The following is a 22,422-nucleotide window of genomic DNA, read 5'->3' on the forward strand; positions in this document are numbered from 1 at the left end:
TCTTTAGATTGAGAGACACGACAGCTGTGCATATGACTATCTAGAAGTGCGCGATGGGATTTCTGAAAACAGCCCTCTGCTGGGCCGCTTCTGCGGCTATGACAAGCCAGATGACATAAAAACGAGCTCAAACCATCTGTGGATGAAATTTGTCTCAGATGGCTCTGTCAACAAGGCCGGCTTTGCTGCAAACTTCTTCAAAGGTGAACTTTTTAAGTGCTGACAACATCTAGGAGAGAATGTCAGCATCTGAATTAAAGCATGTTCCAACATTCACTCTGTAGGTCATGACCTTTTTAAATTTTCTTTCATATATCCTTGTTCTTCTTGCACCTTTGCGTTCTGTGCGACCCTCTTTGCCCAACTCTGCTGTTGTTTTGGAGGGTTTTCTCTCGTAAGCCACTGAGCCAGGGGGGCCAGCTAAAAGGGCCATATCTTTGTGTGTTCAGAGATGGATGAGTGCTCCAAGCCGGACAACGGTCGCTGTGAGCAACGCTGTGTCAACACACTAGGCAGCTACAAGTGTGCCTGTGACCCAGGCTATGAGCTGGCTGCTGACAAGCGCAGCTGTGAGGGTAAGTACAGGGAGAAAAGTCACCAGCCCTGCTCACCATGTCATTTACATGCTAAAGCACTTTACACAGTTAGCCACCCAAATACAATAAGTACAGTCAGTCCTGCTCCTAACAGCCAGCATTAATAGTGGTGCTGGCCAGCCACGGCCTTTTCTGATTTGTGTTACAACAATGAAAGCTTTATTTTACCTCAAATTATATGTTGTTGTTTAAGACCCAACTGCTAGCACACACAGCTGCACAACATTACCATTTAATCCCTTTCTGCCTCTACAGGAAGTCAGCCAGCTACCCATCTCTTTGCTGTGTGTACAAATATTTCGCTGATGTTGAATTAACGGGGCCTGAAATTAAAGACGGACACATTAAAATGAATTAAAAATGCACATAACTGAATGTAGTTCTCTTATTAATGTGTTAATATTAAAATAATGCATATTAGAAAGGATATACATTCATGGTGTACGTGCAATATTTCCACATGAAGCTTGCAGACAGTTTTTTTTTGTTTTGTTTTGTTTTTTTAGCACTAACCCCCTGTTATGTTTTAGATGACTGATGCACTCGTATACACAAATATTCAATTTCTTGCTTCAGTAAACTTCAGGGTTCAGGCTTTACATGGTTAAAATACATTTTTTATATTTTAAACCTGCGTTTAAATTGAGTTAAAATCATCCCTAAAACCTGTGCTTATATAGATATCTGTTAGATATTGTGCACTATTATTATTTCTGGATTTCAACACAGTCCATGTGTCAGCACAGCTTTTTGTTTTACTTAGTTAATGACTGACGGAATTAACTAAGAATAGCCAAGTGATCTAATGAGTATCACCAGCTGCTGCTGTTGTGTTATATCCTGCGTTGCTACTACAAAGCTTTGGCAGAAAGGTCAGGCAGTAATCACATTTTTCCGAGGGTTGTTATGTTCAAAGGAAATCTCAGATGGCAGCGTAACATTTGGAACCAATCCTTGAGAAATATACAGTGATATCATGTATTTATTTATTTTTGTGTGTGGACACCTGCACGCATATCAAGCTGCTTATTTTTCTGTCTTTTGTGTCCAGCTGCTTGTGGAGGTTTCATCACCAAGCTGAACGGTTCGATAACCAGTCCAGGCTGGCCCCGAGAGTACCCCCCAAACAAGAACTGCATCTGGCAGCTGGTTGCCCCCACGCAGTACCGTATCACTCTGCTCTTTGACGTCTTCGAGACTGAGGGCAATGATGTGAGATTTGGGGTTATGTTAAATGAACAATGGGTGGGTTTGTTCTATACTTTTGCTCCTTGTCACTGCGACGCATCTCTCCTTAATCATAGCAAATGAAGCATTTCTCTCCTCCTTGAGTTTTGTAATTTAAACCAAATAACACGTCCTGTGCAGGTTTGTAAGTACGACTACGTGGAGGTACGCAGCGGGCTGTCGGCCGACTCGAAGCTACACGGGAAGTTCTGTGGGGCAGAGAAACCAGAAGCTATCACTTCGCAGTACAACAACATGCGCATCGAGTTCAAATCCGACAACACGGTGTCCAAAAAGGGATTTAAAGCGCAGTTCTTCTCAGGTAAGTCTTCTGGCAGGGTTCTGCACGGTCTCTGCTTTCACTCACTCAGATCTGCAACCTGTCAAGTCTTCAAAGCGAGCAGTCGTCAGCGTTGTTGTGTCCTCTGTGGTCCTGCAGATAAGGACGAGTGCTCCAAGGAGAACGGTGGCTGTCAGCATGAGTGCGTCAACACCTTTGGGAGCTACAGCTGTCAGTGTAGGAGTGGTTTTGTGCTGCATGAGAACAGACACGACTGCAAAGAAGGTATTGCACGTAACATTTTTTGTCTTTTGTCTTTTTGAATAGATCTATCTACTCGTCTTCTTCTTAGATTTTGGTGAGAGCGATAAACAGTCTGAGTGCAGTGCTTGAGCCCATTGTAGATTAGCCTGACGCAGAGCACCGTGTCGACATTTTATCTCTTTCTTTCTTTCTTTTTTTTTTTTTTGCAGCTGGTTGTGATCACACTGTGAATAGTGTGAGCGGCATTATTACCAGCCCCAACTGGCCAGATAAATACCCCAGCAAAAAGGCATGCACCTGGGTGCTCACCACCACTCCAGGTCACCGCATCAAAATCGTACGTGCCACAACCTCCTGCTTGTCAGTCATTTATTTATTTGTTAGCAGCTTTATCTGCATAATTGAATTGCTAAATCCGCTGAGGACATCTGTGTTTACTGTGCTCATGTCAGAAACTGTTATGGCCTTCCTAATGATGATGTGTGGCTCCCCCTTCTGTTATTATTTTTGCATTTTTGCCCACTGTGCCACAGATATAGAGTCTGTTATTTGCTGAAACAATGTCGTGCGTTGATCTTCCGTGTGCCGAGTTAATTAAGTTCTTATCTTCTAGAAATATTCCCTTACTATCTCGCTAAAAGACAAAGGGCTTTAATGTCTAAGCCTTATCTTCCTCTTCATTTCTAACAGGCCTTCAATGAGATTGACATGGAGGCCCACCTGGAGTGTGCCTATGACCACATTGACATTTATGACGGGCGCGATGGAAAAGCGCAGAAACTGGGTCGTTTCTGTGGGACTAAGAAGCCTCCACCCATCACATCCAGCGGCAACAAGTTGTTCATTCGCTTCTTCTCTGATAACTCTGTGCAGAAAAAAGGCTTTGAGGCTTCCCATACTGCGGGTGAGAGTTATATTACAGCATTCAGGGGTTTTTCTCCTAAAAAAAACAGTGTACAGTTTCTCATCGGTTTTTGTTATTTTTAAGTCAATTAGTCATATCAAACCTCATGAAGGGCTTTAGATGTTCTTCCAGGATTTGTAGGTCAATGTTCACCACCCTGTCTCAAAATGGGATGATTCAGACCATGTTCTCCTTTTGTAACAGGATGACTCTAGACACAAAAGCACAGCTGGCCCTGATTCCCATCAGCCCACTTCTTTTTCTCTGCAAAAATGCTTAACTCAACTTTTCTGTTCAGAGTGTGGAGGTCAACTAAAGGCGGAAGTCAAAACCAAGGACCTGTTCTCCCATGCCCAGTTTGGAGACAATAACTACCCCGGAGCCTCTGACTGCGAGTGGGTGATTTCGGCGGAGAAAGGCTACGGCGTGGAGCTCATCTTCCAGACCTTTGAGATCGAAGAAGAGGCGGACTGCGGCTACGATTACATGGAGCTCTTCGATGGCCCTGACACAAAGTCTCCACGGCTGGGACGTTACTGTGGCTCAGGGGTAAGAACATTATCCAATAATTCTCTGAGATTCTTTTTTGGGTAACTCCTTCTGCAGGGAAGCACCGTGACTGCCCGGATGTAATTATCAGGGAGTTGTTGGAATTATTAATCCTGTCAAAATGGGGTGACTTTTCTGACCCGGCCTGGGGATTTTGATTCTGGCTTTAAGCCAGCGGGCTCCTCCTGAGTTTAGGAGTGCTGCTTGGGAGGTGGCTACAGGTCAACATAGCTGGTCACTCCCTGGGTGTCGCTGGACTCTCTGGCACTTACTTCCAGCGGTGAAATAATCAGCCGATGGAGGCTGCAGCTGGTCTATGAAACAATGAGTCCTGTGGGGAATAGTAACTCGAGTTTCATCAGGTTAGAGAACAGCTTGATTTCATTTACAAGATTTTCTAATAAGCTTTGGCCTCTTATTCACGCACATTCTTATGAGTCATTCGCTGTAGGGGACGTAACACCCCGGGTTCCTCGGGGAGCAGCTCCTCAATCAAGTTTCCTTTTATAAAACAGGTTGAAATAAACTGACACAGTTCAGTCCAAAGTAGAGTAAAAACTCATTACGTTGTGGGGGAGGTTTACTTTCAGCCCCGAGGCTTTTCTCAGTTACACAGTAGATTGTTTCTGGGTCTACAATAAAATAGAATGGGCCGCTTTCTTCTTGTTTAAAATCCCTTTCCCAATAAACCAAGACTTACAGGGCGTTATGTTGTGGCGAATTTTCACCGGCGGCTTTAATCGGCAGTCCGGTGTGTTTACAGTTGGTTGCGCGGGCTTTGACTGCTCTGACACTGCAACGCTCGTCTTTGTGACAACCACAGGGCAGCTGATTCGGCGCCTTAACTAATGATTGCTCGAATTAATTTTTTAAAATCAATTTTCACATGATAATGGTGTTCTGAAAAACACTTAGGTCAAATGTTTCATATTTTTGTGCTCACGTAATGCAATTACCTCTTTTTGAAGCATGTGTGTAGCAACACATTATATGGCTCTATTCAGGGAAGAAATAAGCTTTCTGCAGCGGTGCACTTCAATATGAAGCTCAAGCAAAAAACAAACAAAAGGGGAAAAAAAAAAAAGAAGAGGAGAAAGCTGCAGAAGGCTAGTCTTGGACCCAGACCCTCACATGGCCCCTGGCTTTTACAGCAGTAGCAGTCAAGAAGCTCTCTGTCAGACTCACTGATTGGACTTCAGCATGTGTGAAGTCCTTTTAGTTTGAATTGAAGTTCAGGGAAGCAGAAAGCCACAAACGAATCTGTTGTTTTGTCCCTCCTGACAGCCTCCAGAGGAGATCTACTCGGCCGGTGACTCCATTGTGATCAAGTTCCACTCCGACGACACAATCAACAAAAAGGGATTTCACGTCCGCTACACCAGCACCAAGTTCCAGGACACACTGCACTCACGCAAGTGACCAGCGGAGGCCAGAAGGGGCCGTGCAGGGCAAAGGGGCAAACGGAGGGGCCCCCAAGGGAGGCGCCAGCCAGACGCTCGGATCCCTTCGGCCAACAAAATGAATCAGACACGACAGAACAGCCGCAAGACCACCAACCGCACCTCAGCTCCTAGGGGCTCTAGCTCCCCCCACAGACTGTGAGGAGTAAAAGCCATTCTGCAGTACACCTTGTTTTTACCTTTCTATGGTTAGGATTGGGGTGGGAGGGTGGATGTCTGCTTTAGGTGGACAGTAGGGGAAAATGTATTGACCCAATACCACCAGATATGTTTTTTTTTGTTTGTTTGTTTTTTTTTATTGTTCTTTTTTTTTTTCTTCTTTTTTTAAATACATGCCGAGAAAGGCACAAAGGAAAACAGTGGATTCTCAGGACCTGTAGGAAGGCGGGCATCAGCTGGACAGATCCCTGCTTTTGTCAGGCCAGCCTGCCACATGCAAGGGGAGGAGAAGAAGAGGAGGAGGCATATGGGGAACATCTCCTGCACTCCTCAGTAAAGGCTCTCTTCACCTCACTCTCCTCTCATCCCTTTGATTCAAGGATTCCTATCCATAAGAGGATTAAAAGGACTTGACTTGAGATATCGATACTGTATGTCAGTCAAGTGCATGTAATTCCAAGGCAAGGAGGAAAACGGTACCGTGACAACACCAGCATTTGTAATTGGCTTTGTCCTGACAACCAGCGGCAAGATTCTCATTGTTACCATTAACAAGAAAATGTAGGAATCTGTTATCTTATCAAAGGACTAATAAATGAAATGTGGTCCATATCTTCTGGTTGGTAATTGCTTGCCTGATGATTGGCTATTACTGTACCTCCGTGTATAAAGTAATATTTGATCTTTCAAAGGGAACGTGTGCTTTTCTCAGCTCGAACCAGTTAGCACTTTACAGTGAATTGTTCCAAAATCATGAGCTTATGGAATTTTGTGAAATGCAATGCCAGTTCACTTGTTTTTAAATGCATTTTATCTCTTATTCTGTTATTATATATATATTTTTTTTGTAATTGCTCCATTTAGTTCCTCAGGCATACTTGAACATTGTGTGTGCCCTGTAACATGGGGTAATAAAGATATGACTTATGTTTCCGTGTTGATTTACACGTCTGATGTAAAATAATTTCTCTCCAGAGAAAATGCCTTTTTCTTGCTACAATGAAGTATTTCTCAAGAACCAAATGAGCCTGGGTATTTATTGTCATAGTGATTACATATATAATGTAATGGGGGGGAGGTATTTCTGAAGTTAGCCTTATAATTGCCTTCCAATGTATAGCCAATGGTCAGTGTTGAATATACTTTGTTGCTCACTTCCTTCCTTCTCTTTATTTATTATTCAGCACCATGTTGCATGAGCCTTGTGTGGCCTGACACACTTGTTTGATGACTGACCTTTTATCCATACTGCTAATTGAGCTCAGCTCTGTAAACCTGTTTTTTAGGCCACTGTAGTTAAATTGTGTTCTGGCAGAGATTACCCAGGACGTGCAAGATGGAGTAACAGACCAGAGGACTTGAATGCTCCCTGTTTGAAGTAAGTTTGTTGAAGAACCTTTGCAAACACAGGAAAAGAACAGTCAAATATAAACAGACTATCTCTTATTCATATTATCTGTTATTCAGTATTTATAGACGGGAGCTTTTTCATTCCAGACGACAGTAGGAAAGCATTTGCTTTTCCACTTTGCTAAATATTCATTCCTCTACATGTAACATCACTCTCCCTCTGATTATTCAATTACTCTCCTATTGTTTTTTTTTTCTTTCCATGAAAATATGAGGAGCAGAGCGATGTTGCTGAACAAAAAAAAACTGCTCGAGTGCCTGACAGTAGGCCCTTTACTTAACAAAAGTACTGCACATACATAAATGTGTAACAAGACTGCAGGCTTGGAGAGATCTTTTTACAAACAAAACAAAAAAGTACCATGTAAATTAATAGACATGGCTATAGGTGGGTATAAATAAACATAAGTAGAGATACATCTCAATATTTCTCATTATTTTATATCTCAAGAGTTATTGAAATAAGTAGAAAGAGATTGAGAATAGCATTAGATAGATAGCTAGATGGGTATTGAGAGAGATCTCTATAAAGATGGGTTGGAGAGAGAAAGAGCTATCGACAAATGAAGGGGTAGCGAGAGAGATAGCAATAGATGGTAGACAGAAATAACAGATGTCGATATCAAGCTCGATACATCTAGGTACCCTACAAGAAGCACTGCGGTAATAAAAAAAAGAAGGAAATGAATGTGAAAGGTACGCAGACATTCAAACACTCCCCTTCATTCACAGTGGAAATTAAAGTCTCTCCAGAACAAAAGTCAACGGGTTTTTTTCCCTTCTAATTTTACTCCTATTTGTTCTCATCTTCCTACATCCATTTCCATCACGCTGAGTAGAAAATACCTCTTTGTGTAGAACAGCGTCCCTTTATTTAATAACCAGCATGAAACATTAATGCAATTCATTGTTTCATCTGACCTCTTTTATATGAGTTATTAACAGCCGCCCAGAGATGCGACGCATCTACAGTAGCTCTCCCGGTAATTATGTGATTATAAGCCAACAGCGACAGGCCGTCATCCCGCCGCTCCGTTACATAACCGTGCAGGAGGAAGGAAAACAAAAAGAAAAGACCCCGAGCTTTTCTGCACCTGTTTTATTTGACATCCACGAGTAACAACACGCACATAAACCAGAATTTACTGCTCCTGCTGCAGTCGGCCCCTCTCCCCCGACCGTTACGTTGTGCGGTTTGACAAATGGCCGTCACCTTCACCGTGGGGCAGAGTGGAGACGCTATTGAGTGGTGCTCTGAATTGTGGGAGAACCGAGCAGGTTACAGTGAGAGGCTGTGAGTGTGGCGGAGGGCTTGTGGAGGGTACACCTGAGGAGCTGATAAAAGGTCTCTTTTAACCCAATGACAAAAATAGACACCTTGAAGCATTTTGTAAGATCTGAGATAAAACGAAGTCACAAAAGAGGAAAGTGACTTGTGCTAAATATTGGCTTTGAGAGTTCTTCTAAACGTGTGTGTTGGCAGCATCCAAAGCTCAGTTCAGAATGAGTAAGAGCAGCATACGCAGACATTTACATCATCTTACATTACATTTAACATAAAAACAGAGTATAAATTTGGTTTATAGAACTTTTAATCCAGCCACAGTGGGACATCATAAGCTCTGATACAAATGTGGCTGAAAAATCACATTCAGTGCAAAATCGAGACAAAGAAAACAAAACGACGAATAAAAAAAAAAAAACCCAAAGAAACATTCTGATGCTTCACAACATGGCCACGTATCAAAGTGAACCATTAACACTGGTCTTCACGGACATCGCAGCGCTGCGCTGTGTCAGTGTTCACAAAAGCAGGTCACAGAACAGTCAGCAACTCTTCACAACTCAATAAGTAACACAGATGAAAATTGTGACTCAGTCAGTGTTTCCCAACAATTACTCCATCATCTAGGGCTGAAGATGAAGGGGGGGAAACAAACCAAAAACAGCTCGTGTGAATCAGAAATCAACCTACTATTATGAGTCACATATTCAGTTACACTAGATTTTAAAAAGAGACACCCAGAGTGGGGATTTTTTCCCCCTCTATACTTAACAATCCACTGATCAATACAAGTGAGAACAAAGAAAAAAAACTGTGATAACTCTGACATCTTTGTGCTGTAAAGTATGTAACCGTGTACTGAGCCGTTGTTCCACAAACATGGAAGAAAGAAAATAGTTCTCACAGGTTGCATACAGAGGAACGCCTCTGTGTGACATCAGTAGTGTTTATGTGGTGAGTGACTGCCAGGCCATGGCACCCAGCTGTCCCCCGACCCACCACAGAGCTGCTCCCAAAGAGGCGGCTGCCATCACAGCCAGGCTGGCCTTGAGTACAGCGCCTGGGTGTCTGCTGAAGCGGGCCGGGGCCACGCAGGCCAACGTGGCCACAGTCACGGTCAGGGTGTACAAAATGGAGACGGCCGTGTTAATGGCCACAATCTGGCCGAACTTGGCGAAAGGCACAATGACACAAAAGAAGAGAGGGACTGTGGAGATCGCTGTGGTGACAGCGCTGGACACTATGGCAACACCCACATGGTTCACTGCCTCCAGAGTCCGCCTCTGCCTCTCGGCCTGAGGCTCCTGCGAATAAAACAGAGATTTAAAAAGTGCAGACTCTTAAAAAAAACACGCTGTGGTCAATTTGAAATTAGAATAGTCGCGTACCAAGTTATGAGAAGGCATAGAAGGTGTGGTCTCCCCAGCCAGAAGGTATCCCTCCACCAGGTGTAGACAGTAATCCACCGAGGATCCAACAAGTATTGACAGAGAAATTGCCTCCACTGCTCCCATCTCCCATCCCAGCCAATACATGAGCGCCACTACCAGACAGATCACCCCTATTCAAGACCAAAAACATGAGGGAAATGCACTCTTGGTTATTTGAAAACATCACTTTCAAATGTAAATATGTTAGTGCGGCTCTTACCGAGAATGGTCACGAGCACGGGCAGCAGCAGCAGAGGATGTGCGGTAAACACAGAAACAGCTGCCACGCAGATGGCCAGAGACAGCAGCAGACTCCAGAGGGCACTCTCCACACCTACAACAGGACCAGAGGGCAGCACTTTCGGCATTTTTATCTGTCTCCAGTTTTAGAAAAGGAAAAAACAAACACTGCATCTCTTTGACATCTGCTCCACCTCTCACTTGCCTATGATTTCCATGAAGATCTGCTTCCAGTGCTCACACGTCTGGAAGCCTCTTTGCAGAGAAGAGGTCTGCGGGAGAGTTGCGAGCTGCTCCTGGATGAAGTTCTCCCACTGCAGGAAATCGGAATACGTCTGAAATGAGGATTTTCCCTTGTATGTGGTCTTACAAGGGAGGAGGAGGAAGAGAGAGAGAGAGAGAGAATTAAGGCGTTGCGGCAACTCTGAAACCGACGGCGGTTTGTCGCATGGAGATGAAGAGACTTACAGATTCGAAGGCCATGGACAGCCAGCGGACCTTCCCTCCATGCATTCCCACCGCTCCATGGGACAGCTGCCCTGGGAGCAGGTTGGGTTCAGGGAGAGAGTGGCACTCGGGATGAAGAAGAGGCAGAATGGAAGATAGCTTGTTGCCTGTGAGGAACAGCAGACTTTTTAGCCTGCGTGCTGTCAAATCAGAAGGCCTAACCTTGCTGATTTGACTTTATACTACTTTTTTGTGCCACAAAAAACCCCCACATTTGAAAAGTTATTTTCCCTTCCCATCAGATAAGCAAATGTTACCTGACGGCAAGCACTGTGCTCCTCCCGGCTTTACGAGCTGTGTGTTTGCACTAACAGCTTTGCAGATTTTGCAAAGATGCCCCATCTCCTGGAAAATATCAAAGTCTGGATCCAGTATAATGCTGCCCTTTGGAGAGAATCAAACAACAAATTTACAACGGTGAGAAAGTCCTTTTAAAATCCGGTGCAGCGTTCCTCCAGTCGACAGTTTAAGATGCATGTGGCGCAGGTGTGACCATCACCATATCTCCAATCACGTGGTTGTCCCTGCGCTCGGTTCGGTTCACTCCCAGGATCCCAAACACAAGGAAAACCATGGCTCCGGTGTCGACCAGAGGACGCACCGCCGGTTGGCCGCACACACCGCCGCTGCACGGATTGAAGCCAAACGTTTTGGATGGTTTCGTTTTGGCAGCAGATGAGGGATCTTTGAAAATAGAAGCAAAGAAAACCCTTTCAACCACGTTTATTTATACGGGGCAAAAATATCTGCATAACTGGTGCACTGTGAAAAGAAAAAAAAAAACTCTCCAGAGGATTCACTTTAAGAGGAGAAGTCACATCAGTGCGTTTTCTCTGTAGTTAAGACTCAGCTAAATGACAGGAAAAAGACATTTGTGCAGCGTGACTCATGCGGAGTGAGAACTGTTTTCCTGATGCTAACAAACAGTCTTTATGCTTATCACGAGATGCTTGCTCGCTCACCGCTGGGAAAAAACGTATAAAAGCTTCCCCGTGAAGGTCCATCAGGCCCAGAGCTAATGCCACAGCCTGGCGGGTTGACACACACGCGGCTGGGATGAGGTCTCAGGCGGCACTGAGCAAAGTACAACTTCCTAAAGGGAAAAAGCAGAGCTGAAAAATGACAGATTTCCCCACTAAAACAACCTGACAGCCTGTCTCAGTCTCTGTTTTACATTCTTCCTTTGTGCCTTCACCTGCTGTGCTGCTGTGGGGATGATGCTACATAAAAGGAAAAATCTGGCGTCCAGCCATGACGAGGATCACACGAGCCGGACGTGATCATCCAGCTGTCGTACGGGAGGTATACGTGGGAAACACACACTGTCATTCTGGCGGTGTAATTGCCATGGGGCTGATTAAAAGCCTATTCAAATAAAGCAAGATTAGTTGTAAGCTGCTTTAGTGGGACTCGAATTATTACCAATATAATCAGGTTGGCTTTTTTCCTGCTCTCACACCTGGAATGATGACACCTCACGCTCTGTGCTGCACAACTTCCACGGGGACGGGATGCTGGCGTTAAGGGAGAAGCGGTAAATGGTTGTAGAGGCTCCGTGGTCTAACTTTGATACGTACACTGTCACAAGAGGGCCTTGAAAAAGGTACAAAGGTCAGGATTTTAAAGACAGGAAACAGGGCTTAAATGAGAAAAGGGCTGGGTTTGGGTTTTTTTTATGTGCTGGGTTTTTACCTGTTTGGTTAGTGAGTGAGTCCTGTTTCACTCCACTCGGAGCAGCAGTGGGAGTTGTCCTGCTCGGCCTCTGCTGATGTGTAGGATACAAAAATGCAGACGAGGGAGCATGGGTGGGAAGTGGGTGGGGTTTTTCCATGAACACACCTGCAGGACACGACATGTTTTGTTTTTTTTTCTTTTGATATTCGTTCCAGATCTAAGAAGTTAACCGAGTTATGCTTCCACTCTTACCTGAGCACATGGGACAGGAGATGCCTTGGCCGCTGAGGTTGCTCCGCAGAGCCAGCAGACTCTGGAGGTTTGTATCTTGGCGGAAAAGAAGGGGAGCGTGAGTGGCCGGCCTCAGGAGACAACAGAAGGCAGCTGAGAAGACCAGAACCAGGAGAAAGACACCTGGGCCAGAAGGGAGATGAACAAACAACGACAGAAAAGAGGGTTTGATAGAACAGTTGTGGGACAGATCAGCAGTGAGGATCAATTACAGTCACTCCCAAAGAGTGTGGTTGAATCCTTCATGAGAATGCTTTGCACTCACTCTGACAGGCAGAATCCCCTCGGGGCAAACAGAGATTACAGAATTTCTACAATAATTCTTACTTAAGCCTGAGGTGACTCTCACATCTAAACCAAACATTAAGAGCTCTGCACACAATATCTTAGAAGCCCCAACCGCTGAGTTTTGGGATATAAATTGATGTTGTCTTTGCAAGTTCTGAGTTAAGATTAAATCTCACCTAGAACAGTTTTCCGTCGCTCCACAACCGGCTTAGCCACTAAGTGCTTCAAGGCCCACTGAAGATTGGTGCTCACCACACCCACGTGCCGCTGCCCCGGAGGGGACAGAGGTGTCTCGACCGACAGGGACAGGATGGCCGCATCGCCGTCTGTGTCGCAGAAGCCTGGCAGAGACGAAGGAAAAGATCCTCAGAGGTGCCCCGCGAGACACATTCTTACAACCAATCCCCCTGCCAGCCTTCATTCCGATGCTAGGCAGATAATAATCTCACCTGGCTCCATTTCCACTGACAGAAGAGCCACATCATCATCCTCGTCCGACAAAGGGCTGTGGTTCGCCGACAGGCCCGAAAACAGCTTCCAGCTTCGCGGGGTGGAGAGTTTAGGGGGAGAGAGAGAGAGACAGCTGAGGGGGATTAGATCTGGGTGGGTGTCACGCAGCACAAAAAGTAAGGAAGCAAAAGCTTACCAGCTCAACCAGGCATGTTCACGAGGCTCCACAAACTGTGTCCAGATACAAAGGGCAGCAGGCATCAAGACAGACACCCAAAGCCAGCAGCAGCTGACGATGAGAGCCATGAATAGGCCGAAGTCATGCACGGCTGGGATCTGAGTGTCAGGTGAACAAAGCGCAGTGTAAAGGACCTTGAAACATTCAATTTGTGCTTATCGTGGGAAAAATGGTTGTCTGCTGAGAGAGGCACTTCTATTCACCCACTGTAGGAGAGTCATTTATACACCCTGTACATGTCCTATTAAGCGCTGTTATTTTCTTTTCTTTCTCAGTTTCATAATTACCTGAGAGAAGGTGTTAGCGGCATAAGCGGCCGCAGTCGTGAAGGAGGTCAGAAATGTCGCTCGGCCAGCTGTTTTAATTGTGTAGATCATTCGCTGCTGCGGCTGATGCAAATGAGAAGCCTGTCTGAAAGTGCTGATGAACACAAACACATCATCCACCCCTGAGAGATGAAGGGTAGACAAAAGGAGGACTTCTTAGCACAACTCATGACAAAGAGTTGTAGTTTTCCTCATTTCAGAGCAATAGCGCCACGTAGCATTCACATACAGCTGAGAGTCAGAAAATAAAAAGGTCATTATGTTTGCATCTTGTGCGCGAAATCAGCTAAAGCCTGCAGCTTGTTAGTTTAGCGTGAAAAGCCTGGAAATGGGAGCTAGATGGGGACCTACGAGACGCAGAGAAATACAGTGAATTTTCACAGTGAAGTCAGTCATTAACACTTATACATTGTATAATTACTCTGCACACAACACAGCTTTACTACAGCATGTTATATGGAGGGGATTATGGTTTTATGGGGGATTGTGCCATTTGCTTAACTGGTGACAAGACTCCACTGAGTCACTAGAAGTAGTAATTAAATCCCCTGTAAAAGTACAAGGTGGCACTTTTACATTTTAATGAGATTTAGTGGTTCTGAGAGGCAGTTTTTTTTTTAACTTTAGACCCAGCCAGGCTTGTGGCTTCTTCTTCAATTCTGTATTTAGGTGTAGCTAAGCCAAGCTTGCCTTGAGCTTCACATACGATTACGTATAACATTATAACCACTGACAGGTGGTAACACTGATCATCTCTTCATCATGGCACCTGTTAGTGGACGAGTTATATTAGGGAGCAAGTGAACATTGGTCCTTTAAGTAGATGTGTAAGAAACATAAGGATTTGAGTGAGTTTCAAAGTGTGCTGGCTAGATGACTGGCCAGAGCATCTCCAAAACAGCAGCTATCGTGGGGTGCTCCCGGTCTGCAGTGCTCAGTATCTATCAAAAATGGTCCAAGAAACAGTGGTGAACCAGCAACAGGGTCATGGACAGCCATGGTTCAGTGATGAACATGAGAAGCGAACACTGGCCCGTGTGGTCTGATCCAACAGAGAAGCTACTGCAGCTCAAATTGCTCTAAAAGCTTAATGGTGGCTCTGATAGAAAGGTGTCAAAATACACGGTGCATTGCAGTTTGTTGCAAATGGGGCTGCGTAGCAACAGACCAGTCAGGGTGCCCATGCTGACTCTTGCAGACCATGTACATCCTTTCATGGAAACGGTATTCCCTAATGGCCGTGGCCTCTTTCAGCAGGATAATGCATCATGCCACAAAGCAAAAACAGATCAGGAATGGTTTGAGGAACAAAAACATGATTTTGTGGTGTTGACCTGGCTTCCAAGGCCCCCAGATTTCAATCCAATCAAGCATCTGTCCAATGTGCTGGTGAAACACGTCCGATCCATGGAGGCTATACAGCACAACTTACAGAGTTTGCTGCTAACATCATGGTCTAGAGGAATCCATGCCTCGCTGGGTCAGGGCTTTTTTGGCATCAAAAGGGGGACCAACACATTATTAGGTAGGTGGTCATAAGGCTGTTCAGTGTATTTTACAAACCCCAAAGTGGCATCAATCTTCATAAACACAAAGTGTTTTACAAAATGTCAAACTATTGCTTAAACGACTTACCGATACCGATAATAACAAACGCTGCAACTCCGTTGAGAATGCCCAGGTACCTCACGCCAAACACGACGTGGTATAAGAAAAGAGCCATCAGGCAGCTCAGTCCGATGCTAGCAAGTCCAAAGAAAGTCAAAAAGACTGCGCAGAGACAAGAAGAAGCTTGTAAATATTTCTGCGCCTTCAAACAGAAACATGTACACACATCGATGTAAGTGAAATACGGGGATACTGTACCAGAAAAGGAGGTAAGGACGTAGACAAGCACAGTAATACAGGCTCCGCTGACCACAGCCAGCATCATGTCATTGTGGAAGGTGTGTCTCACCTCGTCATCAAACAGCTCTGTTCCCCCATATAGCACCTTTACCTGACTGGAACAGGTCACACAGACAAAACAACTTTGAGTGTTTGCAATAGCATTCAGTACCTGTGAATACGAGAGTTTTTACTGACCTGGTAGACTGGTTGGCCAGGATGTCTGCATATTGGACCACAAAGTTTTTGAAGCGTGCTCTCTGCTCATCCGCTCGGTCCTGCAGGGAGTAGTAGGACGGCAGAGGAGCTCCGAAGTGGATTTCACTGCGTAACAGGGATGAGAACAGATGCTCCGGGGACAGACTCTCATCCACGTACCAGTAAAACTGCGGGTGGGTAATGGCCAGGCCCAGAGAACCTGCACATGAGGAGAATCAGCAAAGTTAAGTTGGGCTACCCCAAGGAGTCATTCAAGCTTGAACTGGAATTTCAACCTGCCTTTAATATCAGCCAAGTCTGGGCCCATGCCATCATAGTAGATCTTGCCTCCTCTCTCACTGGGGTAGAGGTATGACAGGAGGGAGCTGGGTGGGGAGCAGTAGGACGGCCCCAGTGGCAGATCCCTCAGTAACTCCAGAGGCTTCCAGCAGAACTGATGAAACTGTGGGTGCTGCATGAGCAGCCGCTCAACTTGGTGTATCGTCTGCAGGCGCTCTGGAGTGAAGATGTTGCGCTCGCCTTTGCCTTGAGCCACAAACACCAGCTCAATCCTCCACAGAGCCTGGCTCTGTAAGTAGTAATTGGGAACAAATCTGCGCTTCCTAATGAGGGAAAAAGTTGAATTTCCATCCCCTAATCTCGCCTCTTCTTCCCCTTTTCCTGGATTTATGCTTTCATGCGTCCCCGTTTCCCCCTGACCCAGATGAGGCGCTGTCCTTTCATCTCTGCTTGCTGCTGCTCCTCTCTTCTGATGATCGCTGGCTTGTAAAGGGTCCCCTTGAGGAGCGGAGGACCCCGTGTCCTCATTATCCATCTTATTGAACACTTCCTTCCTGCCCAGCTTCTCAAGCAGAAGCTCTCGCAGCGCCTCAGACTCCATGATATCTATGTCTCGTCTGCGTCTGTCCCACGACCCCAGCTGAGTCTTTACGGCGATGGCGAGGGCGTCAAAACGTTCAGCTGAGAAGTGGCTGTGAACCTCAAAGGCACTGTAGGAGAGGTCTATGTCCAGAGGAGGGCAGTAGAGCAGCATGTAGGCAAAGAGGGCACATGGCAGCAGGACAGCTGCCCCTAAAACCGCCCCACTGGCCCAGGGTTGCGTGTAAACCCACCCCACTGCCTTCCACAGTCCACAAACCCAAGCATCCCCCGAGGACCAGCTCTGCTCCGCGGCGTGTGCTGCTCCATCCTCTTCCTCCAGCTCCTCCTCCTCTTCTCCACCACCCCAGCTGGTGTGAAACAGCAACGGCTCATCATCCACATCCATTGCGGCACCTGTCAGGGACACATAAGACCACTTGATCATCACTCACTTAACGTTATGGCTGTTGTCCACTTGGTCAGGTGAACATGAGCACAGCTGCGACAGAATGGGGGACAAGGCAACTTTGAAAGTTGTGCTCAGAGAGCAAGGACACGAGCGAATTAAGTCTATCCTGAAGCAGCTGGCGAGAAAGGCCGTCCACTGGTTGCTCGCATGGAGAAAATTGAGCGAGGGGGACCTTTTCCCCCCTTCTTGTTCTTCCCCTCAAGGGCTCGTAATAGAAAATGGCTGGCCGAGTCCTGCTTTAAGATGCTGATCACAAGAGCTTGGGGTGAGACGGGCTAAAAAGCTGTGATTTAATTCTTTTCTCTGCCAGCCCATGCAAGCCATTATCACCCGGAGAGCGTATACTAGTGGGGTTCTACATATGACCAGTCGATGCAGTTGTTTCCACCCTGCACCAAATTAAATCATCTCACTTGTCTAATTAGTGACAAGAAGAGTGAGCGGGGTATAAAGAGTTTATCTCCAGCGATGGGCAGCCTTCGACTAATCGTGTCAATAGGTGTCACTTTCCCCCCCACCCCACCCCTACGCTTCTTTTCTCTCAGGCAAGACATTACAGACAGTTTGCATTCAAGTGGCAGTGAGTCTGCTAACTGCAGCAATTTATCTATTCTCTTTAGAACGATGCTTTAAGGTCAGCCAGGTAAGACATTGAATCATAATTATGTGTAAAAGATAGCTGTAGTCAGCTTTCTAGCTAGAGTGAAAAATCCATCATAAAAGAGAGTAATTTACAAATGACACGGATTAATCGATATTTGCAAAAAAAGATTCCTCCCGTTGGAGAGCAGGGAAGAAAGACTGTTGAAAGGCAAACCCTTAAGATGCCAAATGAACTGTAGGCGTGCTGATTTATGGGACAGTTTGTGCTCTTACATCTAAACGTAGTTGATTTCACGGTGGCAATAAAGGGAGTGCTCCACTCGGAACAGCCAGCCTCCTTGTGCGGCCACCGTGCAACAGTCAGACTCCGGCTCACAGACTGGGGGATGTATTTAACGGGCACATCATTAAAATCCTTTACCCTCCAGTTCCTCGCCCTTTGAGAGAAACACTTTTGATGTTCTCAAACATCCACCATGGTTTCACGCTGGATTTTACATTCAATAGATCTTAAAACCTGCGGAGTTGAAAGCAAGAGCTCCGCCCTGCATTTCACGTTCTTAGAAAAAAAGGCCAAATTTGGGACTTCTTTTAAAAATGGACAACACTTTGTTTTATTAAGCACCATGTCATCCAAGTGCACGAACAAGGGCACCGCTGCCCCTTTTAATGGGAGTGCAGATGGGGCGCGCGGTGTGAATGTGAGCTTCCCGCATTTTTAGAGGATAAACGCATTAATGGTGTTTGTTTGGTAGCTTTTTGTTTTTTAAGACAAAAGCTCAGGATGCATCACTAAACAAAAAGAAAACCATCTAATCATTCTTTTCAGTGACCTTTTTCTCTTAAACAACACAGACATATATTTTTAATATAACAAGGAAAAATAATTTGTTCCAAATTGCTGGTGTAATTTCAACTTATTATGACTCGTTATCTGCAGCCATCGTGGGCTATTATTCCATAATGAGTCCTATTATGTTGTTTTCCTCTAATGCTGACTTTTCCTCGTCAAATGCGTTTTCGGTCCAAGCGTCACTATTTTGCATTGAAAAACACGAAGAATTAAACTCGATATGATTCTGTACTTGGGGGGTAAATGAAATTGAATACAGCTACTAATTTTGGCAATTAGATTTTGGTAATCCTCTCTGCCCCCCTGCCCTCCCCTCTCAAGCATGTTTTGGTCGTGATGCTCTCAGCAGCAGATGAGAGGAGGCACACAGAGAAGTGCAGAAATATCATGCGAAGAGTGGGAAAGGGAGAGAAGAGAGAAGAGAAAAACGGGGAAGTGGGTGAAGAGACGGCGCAGCCATCAGACATCAAACAAACCGTGGGCTCCTTGAAAATCTGTCAAAAAGAAATTTCTGCTGGTTAATAATTATGGGGGGGAAGCAGCACTACAGGTGCATCTTAGGGCCCGCTTCGTAAAAAAGCCTCACAAGCCGAGCAGATTTCAAACTAAGGATGTATGAATGAATTAGGAGAGTGAGGCAGGCTCAGTGCAAGCTCTGCCTGCTTTTTATGATCCCTCTACTGTCTACACGTGCCTCGCAGCGGCGTGCAGGTACAGTGAGGGAGAGATAACTACCCACGGCCTCCGGGACGCATCCTTTCGTCTCTTCGTGATGAGTCTGGCACTCCTTCGCATCCAGGAACATTGCGCCTCGTGTACAATAATTATGAGTGGAGTACATCTGCAAAGCACTGCGAGCGGTACGCAGCCTGGTATAACTAATGTGTTTACAAGCTGCCAGAACTGTTCAACGTCGCTTCTAAAAAAAAATCAATAGGAGAGAGCACCCGATTTAATCCACACCGGCGCAGGTGTGGATTAAAAAATAAGAATAAACTGGCATCGTGCTTTAAGTGTATGTTGGTGTAAAAGCAGTCTGCCATATGGCTGAGTGTATATTAAAGCTGCGTCGCTCTTAAAGGAGAGGATGTGGTTTTCTGTAATGCAGTTACATTGTGACAAATGAGACAGGTGAATGCACCAGGAGGCCTGGAGTGAAGTTGCACGTGCTGGGTTTTCAGGTGTAAAATTGTGTTAATTGTCTGAAAATGAATTTTTGATGCCTTTGACATCCCGCTTGCGTTCAGGCTCACGTGGGAACTTTGTAGCTTTTACATTTTTTTTCCCAACAAGTGATGTTTGTGCTGTACCTGCCAGCTCGTTGGAAGCACAGCAGGTGTAGGTGATGGACAGAGCTGTCTCGTATGTCGTGTTCAGCGAGATGAGGGCATCCAGGATGATGAACTGGAAACCTAATGTACGCACGGCCTCTCCCGTGAAAACACAGATAAGCTCAGTGTCGGTGTTATTACCCTCCTTTACCTCTCTGGGTGATGTGAAGCCGGCGAGGTGTACGCTCCGAGCAATCCCCAGCTTGCTGTGAGCCTGAACCCTTCACATATCATCATTACTCTCAACATCTCTCTCAGCACTCTGTTTGCCCTCAATCTCTTGCCCTTTTCTTCCCATCAGTCTCGCTGCCTTTTTTTTTACCCTCACGTCCCTATCCTGTCCACAAAGGTGAGAGATTTGTAACCTTCAATACTGATAGCACACACACACACACACACACACACACACACACACACACATGCACACGCACACACACACATCCCTCCACCTTCCTCAGTTTATCTCCTCTTCATCTCATCCAATATGGATATCGCATGCTGCCTGCTGACCCACACACATTGAGCTTGGTGTAGGCTCAGCCAGCATAGCACCTCATTTAAAGGGGCATTGATTTCACCACTAGTGCTTTATGAATGTATTCCTTATGCATGAGCATTCAGCAGTGTGTTTATGGCAGACATGCCTCCAATTCTATACACGCTCTCAATCTGTGCTTCAAATCAAACTCTCAAGGTCCATCTGCACCCAGCAGAGATGTTCGTTTTCTTATTGTCTTTGAATTCCTGCTCAAACTGAAGGCAAAGCGCAAAGCTCTGTGCATACAGTGTGAGGCATCCAGGGGATCTAAAATTCAATTTCTCTCCCTCCCCTGAATGAAACTGAACACCAAAGCCTCATACTACACTGGAGGTAGTTTTTTCCCTCTATCTTGGCAGCATAAGAGGACATAGATAACAGTATGGAACCAATTTCGTACAACTTTCTAAAACAATTAGTGCACTTTATCTTTTATTTTCTAGATGAACAGCTTAAATGGTCTGCATTTCTTCAGCAATCAGCATCTCATATTCACATTTAATTTAAAGAAAAAAGAAAAGATCAGACAAAAACAATAAGTGATCCCATCAAAGCAAAAGAAATCTGCAACACAGGGGAGAGACTTACCTGAGGCTGATGAAACAAAAATTACAGGTGGGGCGATCAGGCCTGTTTGGTCCACTTGTAATGTGCTGAACTTGTGCTCTGTAATTTCATCTGCTCCACGCACTCATGTGGGGGGGAGAGAAATGATCAGTTAGTGTTTTAATGTCATAGTTAATAACTCATCAAGAGGCACACTGAGGGAGCCCTCAGCAGAGAAACCCACACAAAAACAAATCCACTATTCTCCCCTCACTCTGCAAGAATCCTCTAACCCCGGCAGTTCATAATGTGTTGTTTTCCTCTCCTTTTATGCTCCCCAGTCCTTTCTCTCCCTCCCCTCCTTTCTTACCCGGTTGTCGAGGCGACAGAGTCAGTGAGAGACATTTCTTCCCAGAAGCTCCTCTCTCTCTCTCCCATGGCTTTGTTCAGCCTGCTCTGCTGACTGGCTCAATAGTGTATGAGACACAAGGAGGGAAACGCAGCTCGAAAACCTCTCCGCACCACCCGCGACAGGCTGGCGAGCCCGCGGGGATTTTTATACCACTGCAAAAATGTCACCGGAAAAAAATTCAAGCATCAGTCAGCTAGTTACGGGTGACCCAAACGATGCAGTTGTCACGGTACCGCAGCCAAGCCCCCTCCCATCACATCAGAGTTGGTATGGTCTAGTCTAGTCTCAGTTGGTGGGGAGGTGGGGTGTGCTATAAGAGGGCAATAAGAATAACTGGTTACAGTGGGAGACAAAGTGCAGGCAATTTAAAATAATCACCTGAGAAAAAGGGTTTATTAGTTATTGCTTCATTTTCATTCTTCAGCGCCGACCGAGTGAATGAAGCTGCTCAGCCTGCTGTCCTCTGTTGTAAATGGTTTGACTGCTGTGTTATACAGCATCTCTAATATTTGGTGGAGGCTGTAAATTCAGCACCGATCTCAACTGTCATGTTTGCCTTGCTGTGCCAGTACTGCACTCTCCCGGACTGTAGTGCCCTCGCTCGCTCTCATCCAACATTAATGACCAGCACTCTCCTCACACCGCTACGTTCAACTCATCCATCACCTCGCTCCTCAACCCCTGTTCGTGTTTAACTTGGATTGCCTTGACATCAAAAGGTGACAATCCATCATCTAAATGAGAGCAGATAACTGTAGTGAAATTTCACTCTTTCTGTGGCATCGTGGAGTCAAACAGAGAAGAGAGGTTTGAAAAATGGGAAAGAGTGCGCGAGTGCTGAAATCCTGGAGGACACTTCATAGCTGCGCACTGTTTTCATCATGCTGGTGTAACTGTAACAGAGACATCTGTAAGAAAGACTTTTTCAGTCGCTCGAGATCAATATAGTGAAGAAGAGTGAGTCCAATCACATCTACTGCTAGAGCTCTGTGGGGGACAAACAACCAAAAAACAAACAAACACATTTTACGAAAACTGTTGGAGCTGCATGTTGTCTATGACACCAGACACACACACTTCACTGCATGGGATCCTTTGATAGGGTTTAATGAGACCCTCCAAATG

General features: G+C 45.5%; 2 protein-coding genes across 4 annotated transcripts in view; one reads left to right on the forward strand and one right to left on the reverse strand.

Moving 5' to 3' along the window:
* bmp1a (bone morphogenetic protein 1a) overlaps positions 1–6,462 on the forward strand; it is a 30,107-nt gene extending 23,645 nt beyond the window's left edge. Inside the window, exons 12-20 of one of the 2 annotated variants that reach the window (XM_026186954.2) lie at positions 8–203; positions 450–575; positions 1,648–1,841; positions 1,965–2,145; positions 2,263–2,388; positions 2,577–2,704; positions 3,058–3,271; positions 3,570–3,820; positions 5,105–6,462. In XM_026186954.2, the coding sequence (XP_026042739.1) occupies positions 8–203; positions 450–575; positions 1,648–1,841; positions 1,965–2,145; positions 2,263–2,388; positions 2,577–2,704; positions 3,058–3,271; positions 3,570–3,820; positions 5,105–5,239 (1,551 nt within the window). In that variant the 3' untranslated portion in view covers positions 5,240–6,462. The remainder of the gene's footprint in view (positions 1–7; positions 204–449; positions 576–1,647; positions 1,842–1,964; positions 2,146–2,262; positions 2,389–2,576; positions 2,705–3,057; positions 3,272–3,569; positions 3,821–5,104) is intronic. The other variant, XM_026186955.2, reaches the window with a different exon arrangement.
* Positions 6,463–7,933: 1,471 nt separating this feature from the next.
* Positions 7,934–21,318, reverse strand: disp3 (dispatched RND transporter family member 3). Of its 2 annotated transcripts, none has more exons than XM_026186726.2 (22): positions 21,256–21,318; positions 20,928–21,029; positions 15,964–16,959; positions 15,664–15,883; positions 15,445–15,581; positions 15,214–15,348; positions 13,540–13,700; positions 13,211–13,350; positions 13,014–13,105; positions 12,741–12,905; positions 12,238–12,399; positions 12,004–12,150; positions 11,771–11,904; positions 11,507–11,676; positions 11,274–11,404; positions 10,811–10,995; positions 10,569–10,695; positions 10,273–10,418; positions 10,010–10,169; positions 9,785–9,898; positions 9,523–9,695; positions 7,934–9,438 (listed from the first exon to the last, which is right to left on the reverse strand). In XM_026186726.2, the coding sequence occupies exons 3-22, from the start codon at positions 16,949–16,951 to the stop codon at positions 9,082–9,084; spliced, it is 4,044 nt and encodes a 1,347-aa protein (XP_026042511.2). In that variant the 5' UTR covers positions 16,952–16,959; positions 20,928–21,029; positions 21,256–21,318; the 3' UTR covers positions 7,934–9,081. The 2 variants fall into 2 exon arrangements, with proteins under 2 accessions (XP_026042511.2, XP_026042510.2); XM_026186725.2 differs by having other exon boundaries at positions 20,928–21,017; positions 21,256–21,280.
* Positions 21,319–22,422: the final 1,104 nt, after the last annotated feature.

This window comes from Astatotilapia calliptera, chromosome 12 (genome assembly GCF_964374335.1).
Source record: "Astatotilapia calliptera chromosome 12, fAstCal68.1, whole genome shotgun sequence".
Lineage (NCBI taxonomy): Eukaryota > Metazoa > Chordata > Actinopteri > Cichliformes > Cichlidae > Astatotilapia > Astatotilapia calliptera.

Coding starts and splice junctions, on each gene's coding strand:
- disp3 (XM_026186726.2), bottom strand. CDS start 16,951: ATGGATGTGGATGATGAGCCGTTGCTGTTTCACACCAGCTGGGGTGGT. Junction 15,884..15,963: donor AGACTTGGCTGATATTAAAG/GCAGGTTGAAAT, acceptor CCTCATGTGCAG/GTTCTCTGGGCCTGGCCATT. Junction 12,151..12,237: donor CTCCTGTCCCATGTGCTCAG/GTAAGAGTGGAA, acceptor CGTGTCCTGCAG/GTGTGTTCATGGAAAAACCC.